The sequence below is a fragment of the Zophobas morio genome, unplaced genomic scaffold (genome assembly GCF_036711695.1).
Source record: "Zophobas morio isolate AGI-343-1 ecotype UQ-CSIRO unplaced genomic scaffold, CSIRO_AGI_Zmor_V1 ptg000786l, whole genome shotgun sequence".
In the NCBI taxonomy this organism is placed as follows: domain Eukaryota; kingdom Metazoa; phylum Arthropoda; class Insecta; order Coleoptera; family Tenebrionidae; genus Zophobas; species Zophobas morio.
Window position 1 is genome coordinate 57,542 of NW_026972889.1, and position 12,831 is coordinate 70,372.

General features: G+C 27.8%; 1 protein-coding gene and 1 long non-coding RNA gene across 2 annotated transcripts; one reads left to right on the plus strand and one right to left on the minus strand.

Annotated features, from left to right (window-relative positions):
• Positions 1–2,816: 2,816 nt before the first annotated feature.
• Positions 2,817–6,333, minus strand: LOC135121891 (uncharacterized). Its single transcript, XM_064046171.1, has 9 exons — positions 6,276–6,333; positions 6,000–6,181; positions 4,912–5,066; positions 4,402–4,462; positions 4,308–4,338; positions 4,148–4,179; positions 3,693–3,747; positions 3,491–3,551; positions 2,817–3,177 (listed from the first exon to the last, which is right to left on the minus strand). Exons 4-9 carry the CDS (start codon positions 4,423–4,425, stop codon positions 2,817–2,819), a joined length of 564 nt encoding a protein of 187 aa, XP_063902241.1. The 5' UTR covers positions 4,426–4,462; positions 4,912–5,066; positions 6,000–6,181; positions 6,276–6,333.
• Positions 6,334–7,695: 1,362 nt separating this feature from the next.
• LOC135121893 (uncharacterized) lies at positions 7,696–8,171 on the plus strand. Its single transcript, XR_010279152.1, has 3 exons — positions 7,696–7,826; positions 7,956–8,030; positions 8,085–8,171. It is a non-coding gene; the product is annotated as an uncharacterized LOC135121893 (long non-coding RNA).
• Positions 8,172–12,831: the final 4,660 nt, after the last annotated feature.

Genomic DNA, 12,831 nt, shown 5'->3' on the forward strand with positions numbered 1-12,831 from the left:
AGAGTTGCTAGCAACCCTTACAGGCAGCATCAATATAAAAAATCTTTCCCTTTTCCAGTGACAGTTTCTATAACTGAAAAATGGGTCAATGGGTAGCTCTTAAAATTAAAGTCGGAGCTAAAGATGATGTATCCTCGAATAAGTGCAAAGGACGAACACACGGAACTAGTGTCTATTAATCATATCAAGTATGGTGGTGAGCATAACGAGTTTAGAGAAGGTTCCCAATATCTTATTCTCATTTGGTAGTATAACCACAGAAAGGAAATAACCAAAGTTTTTTATAAAAATAATAACTGTTGATAATATGCAAAATTAACAAATTTTCCGATTGTTTAGCATATACAATGAAAAAGATCTAGAATAGAACTCTCTTTAAAAGTAACTATCTGGTTCCTGACGAAATCTAAAAAGGCTCTTTAAAAAGAGTCTTCTAGGCAGGAATTTAATCGTTTTTCAGTGAACTCTTTGGAGAGTTAACCTCACTTAAAGTCACATCAATTCTTTATCACGAAAACAGTTACAAAAGTTTATAATAATAAATTAGTATCTCTAACCTACAATGCTGTTAAAGGGGGCTCTCAGCTTAAAGCAGCGAAAATCGATTAGATTATATTATGTATGGAGAGTAGGTTAACTAGAAGTAGACGATCCAGTATCATCTACAAAGCCGATTCTTTAAACCATTAACGATTTTCACATAGGCTTGCGAAAAACTACTTAAGTGTCAGTTATATTAATTATGTAATATTGGAAAACGATCTAGTGTTCTTATAAGATTTTCTTAAAGTTTACTATATGGATTTTGTTTCGATAATCACCTGAATTTCTTTTTGTACACCAATGCAGAAACTGTTAGAAGCTATTAACGTCAAACATATTCGTATGAAGGCATTAGAGTATATTATTTAAAACTACCAGCTTTTAATTATTTAATTTAAAATACCTGGGAGGATTAATAGCAGCGAAGCGCAGTATAGCTAGTATCTTTATTGTTAGGTCAAAAACTAAGTCAAATCACCCCAAGGATATTTTTAAATAGTTAATACGCGTCTTCCTTTAAACATCTTTCAACGCATACTTATGATTGAAGAGTCCGGGATTTATGCGTGAAACAACTTTCTCTAATCAAAAAACTTCGCAAGTATATGTTTCCTTTAAATCTATTGGTCTCTTTAAAAAACTTAAAAAACGGTGAAAATTTCTCTGAGCCCTCAAGACATTAAAAAATCATATCTACAAAAAGTATTGAGGTGACTGTAGTTTATTAAAAAAGAAGTACTTATATATTATACTCCAGCGAACGGTGCTTTAGATGTCATTAAAAAATTTATTGGTAATGAGTATTACTAAAAAATAGATCAATAATTTAGACAACTTGGTCATGTAGGAATACTAAATTTTTATACGCGCCTTGCATCCTTAAAAAAGTAGTCTGCAATATACTATCAGCTGTTTAAAAACTCCAAAAGCATGAAGCTCATTCTAGAACATAGTGTGGGACATTATAGACTATGGTAGGAACTGAATTTATCCCATATATGAAAGAAAAATGTGCAGACTTACTAACTAGTAAACATAATAAAAATTAATATCTTTAAACCTAATACAATTACCTATCCTCCTTTGGCCGCTGATAACTATTTTAAACAATAGTTAATAAGAATTCTCGCCCCTTTTTACTGCGAAAAACGAATTACAGTTAGATAATACTCGTATATAAATTATTACGATCTGCTACAATTAAGATTTATCATAATTCTTAGTCATAATTTTACGACAGGTGGGCTGAAAAGTATATGACAAGACCCAACCATTAACTTCCTACATAAATAAATTTATTTAAAAATTTCGCTTTCTGCGTTGTCTAAAGTACCAAAAAACTTGAAGCAAAACGAAAAAATATATAGCTTTTTTAAAACAATGATATAAAAAACGTAATAGTAAACTATAATTTAACTGCGATTTACTATGACTTAAAGCTACTGCAGGAGCAGCATTATCGTAGAAACGAAATCGTATAGCAATTTTAAAATAAAACATGAGGAATAAAGATTTATAAATGGCGAACTTGGAGAATTTTATGAGACTTGAAAAAATTGCTTTTAACGCTCAACGCTAAAAAAGCACCTTTATTTATTTAAAAAAAAATTACTATGTAAGCGATAAAGGCGGCTGCGTAATTTTTACAAAAATAATATTGTGCTCAGATATCCATTTCGCAGAAATTCAGCATCCGCTTATATTTTTAACTCAGTATTGATGTAATAGCCTGTCATAGAGAAAGCTCACTTATTCAAGTAATAGAATAGGTTATTCAGGGAGGAATTATAAAAGTTTAACAGTCAACTGGAGTATTGTTTCTTAAAAAGGAGCTTGTGGGTGTAGAGGCCTTCTAAAGTCGCCACTGAGAATTTACTGAGGCTTAAGGTTTTGATGAGTTATATGAACCATAAAGAGTTTCACCTGGCGTATAACGAAAATTTTGAGAGCATCAAAAACTACTATTTTTTACTTATCGTACATTATATCACTTGACAACACAATAAAAAAGCTCTTGAGGTAGTATTATAGTTTTAAAAACTTATATTTATAATCTCTGTTACAACCTTTTCCCAAAGCAAAAATAGTTAGAAAATTATGCTACTAACAAATTTTGAAGTTGTTGCTATATAATAAAAAAGGTTTGTATAACACAAATTTAATTATAATGGTAGGCATTCACTGTTATACAAAAAAAAGGTCACAGCTTTTTAATATTAAAAAAACTAAAAAAACTAACAAAGCTTTGTTTATTAATAAAAAAAAAATCATAATTAGGTTGCTTTCTCTCTCATGCCCTCTTTCTTTAAGGCCTGCCGTCTTGCCTGCCTAAACATTTCCATCAGTTTAATTCGTTTGTCCTTCCATTGCTCAAGCGAATCTCGTTGACTAGCAGGACACGTAAAGTAATTATAAAAATCGCATTCTTTGCCAGAGAGCAGCCGATTTTGCAAGGAATAATCACTCAAATGAAAAAAAAATGGCGACGATGCCTCTTCTTCAGTAGGCTTTTGTGGACTTTGAGGGTTTTTAGAAGTCGTCCTTGTGGATAATTTATTATTATCAAGAAGCTTTTCTGCGTCCATAGTCGAGCTTTCATTTTCGTAATTTTCATCAAAAAAGCGAAAAGAAGAGCTTTTAGAATATAACCAAAATAAAGAAGTAATTAACAAAATTGAAGCCAATAATTAATATATCATTCTAACAGCAAATATTCTTATTTCTATTGGACAATAAAAAATTATTTGACACCGCCCTATTAAACCTCTCAAAAACCTGCATTACTCAACCAATCGCCTCAGCTCTAAAAAAACACACCAATCAATAACTACAACGTATGGAGTTCATTTATTTTTTAAAATTTCTTTTTTATTTTTACTAAACTTTAGTTTATTTTATATGAGCATTTCAGAAGCTGAATAATAACACAAAGTAAATGCAGACGAACGATTTATCGTTGTAGACTTCCTTCAAAAGCCCAACATCCACTTTACAGTAGTTAGCATCGCCTTCAGTATTTACAAAGTTAAAAGTAATAAAGCGAACGTTTATATAGAGAAACTATTTTTTACTATAAAAAAGAAGGAAAAAAGTTATCGAGACCATAAAGTTATTGTTAAAAAAAACTTTCAAGTTTACGAATAACGAACCAATGAGTGCCTCAGAACCATTATGATTGGAAGCTACATTGAACGAGATCTGCTCCTAAATAAATGTAATAATAATGACGAGTGCAGTTAATGGTTCTCTAGAAAATTAAAAAGTCACTAAATGTTAATTTGGTAGCATTGTAATAAGCAATTGTTCCAAATATATAACAATCGGGTCGGGAGCGACATTAAAGGTAAAACGGTAACATTTAAACAGTAATTTGCTGCAATAGGACTTTATCATATCCAATAAACACTAATAAACGCGAAAAGGAGAAACAATTTAAGCCATTACTTAGCGTTAACTTATTTAAAAATGCTCAGAGTAAGTTTTAATTGGTAGAAATAGGCTTCGAAAATGGATCAATAAGGATTAACTTGCCTCCAATATAAATTTTAGGTATAAAAAACTGGTAGTCGGTAGGAAATAAAAACAGAGTCAAAATAGAAATTACAGGTTTTTCTGAAGTTTTTTCAAAATTGATATCTAAAAAATTAAATTTTAAAAAAAAGTGTAAAAGTTTTTATGAAGAATTAACTTAAGATTAAAAAGTGTATAATATTTTATTATTCATAAAACTTTTAACTTTTTATTAGAAACAATAAGTAAATTACTCTTCTTCTCTGAAAATTTCAGTGAGGGCGCCTAAAAAAATTATTTATAATTTATAAAACGAAAATATAATTATATGCATATAAAAAAAGAGACGTCAGAAGTGTTTCCACCAATCATGGTTAAGGATTCAGGGGAAACCGCTTCAGTTAAATTACTGAATTGTGGAGTTTAAAAACAATATAATAAAATTAAAAAAAATCTAAAATAAAAACTTTAATTAGTTCAAAAAAAGTTTTGTACTTAAAACATAATTTAAGAGGCATTTTAATAAAAATAATAAATTATTAAAAATCATTAGTGTGAAAAAAAAAATTTATACTGAAAAAATAGTCAAAAAATTTAAATAAAATAATAAAAATTAAAAAAATATTTAAATTTATAAAAAAATAACCAAAAATTATTCAGATTTATAATATAAATTTAATGTCGTACAAAAAAAAACACAAAATTTATTAAACAAAAAAATTTAATACTAATTTTCTTTAAAATCATAAACTTTTTCTACTATAAAAGTTTTTATATTTATTATTCAGTTTGTTATAAATTTAATTAATCTTATAAAATTTAATAATAATTGCAACAAATTTAAGAAAAAATCAAAACCCCTTAAAATAGGCAGATCGTGAAGTTTTAGACGAAGCACAGGTTTCATAAGAATCAGTAAAATATATATGCTGATTGGAGGAATCCCACGTGCCGTAGCGTCCATGAGGAGGGTTAGAAAGGTTGTTAACCCTCACGCACGTGCGCTTCCGGCCCTTAAGTCAGTCGTCAAAAATATTCACCAAAATAATAATTATTATAGTAATGAGGAAAATTTTGTATAAATTTGTAAACAATTTATTTAAAACAATAATAAAGTTGATAAAGTAAAAGGCAATGTAGAATTTAACTAATTTTATTATTATTATTTATAAAAATATAATTAAAAAATTAAAAACATAAAATATAAAAAAATATCTTAAACAGTTTAAAATTAAGTTAAAAAATTTATAATTCTAAAAATTTCAAAAAAAAAATTAATTATTCTAAATTTTAATTATTGATTATATAAATTATTAAAAAATTTAATTATAGCTAAATTAATTTAAAACTTTATATAGATTTTTTTAGAAAAAAGAATAAATTACTATTAATTATTATTTAATCATTTATTATAACAAAAATTATTAGACCAATATAAAAATTTATAAAATTTTAATACCATAAAAATTAATTTAAAAAAAAAAATAAAACTTTAAATAAATTTATAAAAAGTTCGTTAAAAATAATAATTAATAAAAAATAAAATTTATTATAATAATTATAGAAAACCAAAATGACAAATAAAGATTTAGAATTTAAAATATTTAAGTTAAATTTATTAATAAATTATAAAGTAAATTAAAGTACAGAAAAAATAAAATTATAAAAAAACTAACCTTAAGATAAATAGTAATAATATTTTTTAATATAAATAATTTTTTCGAAATATTAAAAAAATTAAACTGCTACATCTATATTTTTATAAACTTTCTAATTGTAATTTATTAATAAAATAATTATAATAAAATCTATTATTTATATATGAATAATTCAAAATTTTTTTAAATTTAACTTGTTGTTAATAAAATAAATATAGTTATAAAAAATACCAAATAATAAAAATCTTTTTTTAAAATTATTAATTCAAAAAATCGAAAACATCATACTAAATTCTTTTCGGCTTCATCAAAAGTTACAGGATTTAAATTTCTTTCAATCTTTTCTAGTTTATTTTTTTCTGTAATAGCTTCAAATTGGGCTGCCGAAAGACGTTCTTCATCACGCAGATCTTCATTTTTTCTTTTCGCTAATTCCACTCTGATAGTAGATCCCTTCCATTTCGAATTATCTAAAAAAAAGATAATAAAAAATTAGTAAGAAATGCAACTGTAAATTAAATTTAAAAATCCATTTAGTAATAAATTTATATTATTTAAAAATACTTAAGGCCGAAATACACTGTTGAATTTGCTTATGCGTACCAATCAGCGTAGCGTAGCCAATTCCTAAACAGTAATATTTAAAACTAAAAGGTCAGTTTAAAAATTTTATGAAAATCTACTTTTTTTAAAAAAATTTTTTAAAAGTAATTAAAAACTTTCACTTGTTGACTAAATTAACCAAGCAAATAAATCTATTAACAAAAGAGTGACTAAAAAAAGTTATAAATAACATAACTAACAAAAATTTTATATTAAAGACCTCTAGGTAAGTTAGTAAGCTTATCCTTGACAAGTTCTATATTTTCTACTTTTATAAAACTTTTAAGGCGAATTTCTAAATCTAAAGTTGAAAGTGAATCGGGAATTCCAAGAATACAAATTCTATTTATAACGAGAAAAGTAAATTAAAAAAAATTACTCCAATAAAAGATAACCTAGTAGTGAAAACATCGTTTAAAGAACTCAAAGGTGCTATTAACTTGGGGACTTCTACATATAATTAACCAAAGTAGTAAAATTAACAGTTAGAATAAACTTAAAGATTCGAAACCTCGTGTGGGCATCTTAACATGGAAAAAATAAATATAAAAGTATATGAATTATTTTTTCCTGAAAAGTCTTTGTTATATATATAAATGCCTAAAGAGGATTTTTTCTTTATTGTTTTGTTAATAGTAAACTAACTAAAGTGCTTTATCGCTTCTTTATCTCGTGTACACCCTTTGTGTAACAGTTTTGCAAAATCTTAGAGCAGCAGAAACCGCTTATATCCCTGGAAAGAAGTTTTATCTTAAAAAGATATTATTTCGTTCTCAAAAAAGTAATTATAAATAACAAAAAATAAAAATAAAAATAATAAAAAAGTAATAAATATATATAAATGACAAAGCAAGAACGAAAATGCTCAACTTCTTTCATTACACAGCACGTGGTCAAGCTTGAACGCTAACTTGCTGGAAGATGTAGACTTGCTTTTGGTTTTATTTCCGTGTTCACCTTTGTTACAACTAAAAATGTCCCAGGAAGATTATATGTTTAAGTTAGATGACTCACTTTACAGTGGTATTAATAATTAAAAATTTTTTTTTTATTATACTTATTTTTTATTATATAACATGGAAGGGATGGAGCGGTATAATCCTCAACATCTAGAGTTACTTCAACAGCACGTTTACGATCAACTGGAAGAAAGTTTTTTTGATAATGAAGCTAACTTGACTCTTTTAAAGCTTAATTTATTAAATCCTGATATTCTTGATATTTCTGCTATCCGTTTAATATTACTAAAAGTCATTATGCATATAAACGAAGTTAATCTTTTAAACTTTAAATCGATGTTAAGTGAAAAGGTATATTTCTCAGAAGTTTATATAATAATTAAAAACTTAATATTTTTTTATGATAAGGTAAAAAACGATAGAGAAGTTAGCTTATTACTACAATTAGCTGAACTGTTAGATATTTGCCACTTTTCTGATTTTTGGGAACTTTTGTTCTCAAGTGGCGTAGATTATTCGCGAGCCGTTGGATTTATAGATCACATTCGTCATTGTACTTTTATATATGTAAATATTAAAATAATTTTATAAAATAATTTAATATCTTTTTATTATTTTGTTATTAATTAGTTAATATATTTTTATTAAATTCATTTTTACCTTTGCTTACTTTTCGTTATAGTTATTAGAGATATCATACTTTCTTCCTACAGGACCATCTCAAAATCGTGCCTAAAAATAGAATTTAATTTTACTGGTTTATGTTTATTATTTTTTTAATAAAATATACCTTTATTACTTTTCTATCTAGAAGCCGAAGTTGATGAATATATACAGCAGCAATCTTGGATTCCTCTTTTTAATAATCTTATTGATTTAAACACAAGACACGAAATGGAAGTTAAATCTAAAAGAATTTTAGAGGCTATTCCGTTTTCTGGTGGCTTAATTTTTTTAGCATTTGTTATGTATTTAATTATTTATAATTTTACAGAAATTATGAAAACTTGCAATCAGACTTAAGCTTAATAAAAAAAATTATAATTTTATGGCCTATAATTCAACTTTTCTTTCTTGCTAGATAATTCTTTGGAATTATAAATTTTAAAAATATAATGAAATTTTTATTAAGAGAAAAGCAATTTTTTGTTTTATAAAACTAGTAAGAAGGATTGCTCGAATAGGCGAAATTAAAAAAGTTGCACAAATTTATTTAAAATAACACAAAGTTAATAAATTACCTTAAAATAATAATAAAAGTATTAAAACTTTAAAGTCGATTAGAATAACTTTAAAATATTTAAAAGAAAGAATAAGATAAGAATTTAATAAACAAAATTTTAAAAATATAAGTTTAAGTAAATCTAATTAGAAGAATGTATAAATTTAAGTATTTGAAGGGAATAATTAGAGTAATAATTGTTATAGTTATAACATAAATAAAAAATAAAGTTTTGTAAAACTTATTAGAATCGGTCTTACGTGCTATAAAAGTTTTTATATTTACAGATTTCCTTTAAAGCTAACGTCGTTTGTTTTAAAGTAAAGATGGTTTCTTAACTCAAGGAAGATTTAAAAGTAAACCCTGCAGATGGTATTTAGTATTGTAGAAGGAAAAAACAAAACTTGGTCACCTAAAAACTAAGAGTGAGAACAAAAAAAAGGTTAGGTAGTTTCGCTTTTTGTTTTTTGTAAGTATAACGTTTAATAATAATTAGTTGAGCAAATACTTTAGTTTAAGTAACTATACAAAACTAATTTTGGAGCCCCGATCCTTTATTTTTTATATATTTATTATATATGAGGCGACTTCTAGTTATTGAGAGAGCTAACTTTATACACTGAGTTTTAAACAGGACTAGACGTTTAAGAAGTCCACTTAGTTTTTTTTTTTTTGTAAAACAATTTTTAATGTCTTTCTCATATAGTCGAAGTCTAAAATTCGCTCCTCCGTTTAAAGATAAATTGCCTTACAGCTATCCGTCATTAAAGAGCGACGGTATATAGAAACTTTTATATAATAAAACTGTTAAAATATTATAAATCTGTTTAGAAGGTTTAAATGTATTAATAAAACGCCCTTTAAACGCTAGACTTCATTACTAAACAGGTATAACCTTTAGCCCTCCATGCTAGGAGAATGCTGCGCAGCAATGCAAGAACAAAAATATCTGTATGCTTATCTTTTTATTTATTTTTGATACTGACGCGGTCGAAACAGACATTCCAATTTCAAGTCGTTCTAATATTTTTCAAATAGGAACGTCGTGAGCGGCTTCGAGTTCACTATAATAGTTGTTGCTCAGTTCTCACGGAAAGGCGCTTGGGCAGCAAGGACCATTTTGCCTGTCCATTTTTGTATTATTTATAAAATAATTGTTGTCATATATATACCAAAGTATTGGTAACAAATGTGTGCTATATTTTTCCATTAAAAATAGTACACAAGTTCTACCTTCGTGCTGCAAGTGCGGCGTACCGTAAACCCTGACTAGTGACAGTAACGAAGACGTCGATCTTAGACTTAGACACTATTCTTGACGAGTTGTAGACTCAGAAAGTAGTGGCGTGTGACGTACGACGAACGCACAGCATATAAGCCTTCGCTTATTGCGGAACGAATGAGTACTGCTGTTCAGTAAAGGGTATAATGCCAGGGTCGCCGCCTCGAGCTTTGCAACCACGTAATTTACGTGCGGACGCAACCACATATGCATGTCTTGGATGTTATGAGCGCGTTGCTCTTTGCTGCTTCGTAACTACAGGGGAGTGAGGATTGAGGATTAGAGTGAATATATAAAGGTCACTTGGAAGACAGTTTTTTTTTTCCTTTTACTTTCTTATTGTTTTAGGGTTCCCCGCCGTGTATGGGCTGGGTCTTTTTAGTGTGTAGTAATGTAGGTATAGTTTAATAAATAATGTATATAATTTCTTGGTATTGAATAATATTTTTTATATTCATGTAATCACTTATTATACAGTGTTATCACTCAAGAAAAGAACTAACACGTTATTCAAAAGGCCGATAAGACGACACCAGCAAAAGCGTCCAGAGAAAGCTGGAAGTGTTGACGTAGTAAAAAAGGTATCGTCGGCTTGCAGGAGACGCTTGCATAAATTGCGAAATAGCAGCAGTAGGAGAAGCAAGCCTTTCAGATTAATACCTTTGATGTTTGTAGTGCAAATAAAGTTGTAGTTAGTAGTAAGGATTGGGTGGGAATTCTATTGTTAAATATTTTAAAAGTGAACCGACTTATCCCACTTTAACGCAAAAGGTACTTTACTGAAAAAAGGCCTAAAGAAGTTTAAAAGGAATTTTTATTACTTTCAGGGTAATAATTATTAAAATTTAACGTGCTGTACACTGTTGAAGTCATTACGATTAAAAAGAATGCACACGTATACATAAAGTATTACTATAAAACCCTTTCGCAATAATTTTTTGTTACTTTAAACAATTTTAAATATCTATCTTTTTATAAAAAATTTGATAGAGCCAAAAAATATCATTTTTAATGAAAGCATATGATTGGTCCAGAATTTGCCTTTGCTGATATAATTACTTCGAGAATAATTAACAAATTTATTAGAAAACTAGACACGGGTTTTAAATTTAAGATAATCAAGTCCTGGTACTGTTAAATTGGATACCTACGTATTTTTAGTAGCTTCTTATTGAATTCAGTCTATAACTGAGGTAATAGCTTAGCATATCAAAGAAGGACTATAGCTTCCCTGTTCAGATAATGAACTGTAAAACTGTGCGAGCAGGTTTGCAGAATTTTTAAAATTTAAGTTTTTATAAGCTAACTCGACTAATTAGTTAACAACGGTATTTATCTGACTGATAGCACCTCGATAAAATAAAAAAGGTGACCATTAGGATGAATGGAAGCGATAATTTAGAATGAAGCTGAGCCTACTTTCCTTGGGCCGGATATATAAACAGTTAAGACTTTCACCTAACATAAGGGCACTTCCCTAATGGCATGAAAGTGATGAAAAATTATTAGTACACAATTCCCTTTATTATCCAGTTATTTACATCAACTTTATCATGCAAAGTCTTCATTACTTTGTAGACTTCTTTATTCAATAAAAAAGAGAGCTTCATTTTTTTGGGTTAACTACTGCATAGTAGGCCGTGGGTCTCGAGTGCTATCTTTCAATTTGGCTAGGTTATAAAGGAGGTTAATAGTACTAATGTGCATGTTACTTTGATAGAGTAATATGGGCTGTAGCATTAGCGCATCTCTCGGATCGTAACTTAAGAGTCACTTGTATAGTGTTGGACTAGCAAGGGAATAGAAAGGGCCCTTAATAATTTATAAGAGAACGTTTTAATGCCTTATGCCTATGAAAAGGCCCTTATACTACGGAGTTTAGCTAATTTTTTATAATGAATTTTACTTTAAAAAAAATCATAGTTTCTCTTGATGTTCAAGATCAACACTTATATTTTACATCAACCCTATGGTTTAGATAATTCAATTAATTTAGTTGAATTATGTTAAATTAATTTTAATATTTATTTTTAAGTTAGTATAGAGATGAAGTGTGTTACTAATTTCATTTTAACATTATAGTTAAACCTGGTATCCTCGTAGGTTGAAGCTCGGTTAGGTTAGGGTTAAACTTGTTGTAATATGTTAGCAAGCTCGCACGCTCGTTCTCTCGTTGCTATGCCAATCCTTTGGGGTTTAACAACCTTATAATACTGCGAATACTGAGATACTCGCTACCGAATCTTTAAAAATCCATTCCAATGGTGTATTGGGCACGTAGTAGGAACCTAACTGTTAGCTCATAACTTGAGAGCTTTCGTATTAGCATGGGTACTCTTTTGCTGAGCAGGCAAGTTTATGACAATATAACAAGATGCTAAATAACACAGCATAAGAAAACAATAATAGGGATGCAAAAAACTCGAAACCACAAATAGAAAAACAAAAATAAACATAGATTACAAAAATATATTGTATAATACATTAATTTACAAAGAACACTACCATAAAACTCGAACACAACAAAAACACTAATCCTCAAATTTTTCACAAAAAAATGATCCAATCAGAAACTTGAGAAACAGCCAATAAAAATACAAGAGAAATTAATATTTCAACAAAAAATTGAATTTGACCTACTTTATTAATTGGATACGTATTAAATAAAGTAAAACTTTATATGGTTCCATTAAATTTACTTTACATATTGGAAGTATATTTCGACCTTTTGTAAATAAGGTATAATTAATACAAACTGAAACTGGTAAATAAATTCCTCCTTGCTCTCGTTTTATTTCTTTGAGTTGTATTTATTAACTTATTTTATACACTACATTATTTTACTTAATTATTCACATTATAATACATATACTTAATTAACCCTTACACTTCATATATTTTTAATATATGCATCCTACAAAATATTGATACAATATGCAGTTAGCGTTGGGGTTAGTCCTGGCGATCACCCGGAGGTTACGATCAACGGTGGAAGATTAAGTTGCCATTTGGAGGTGATTTACAAATGAATGTTACTCTCTACTCTTCTAAGGC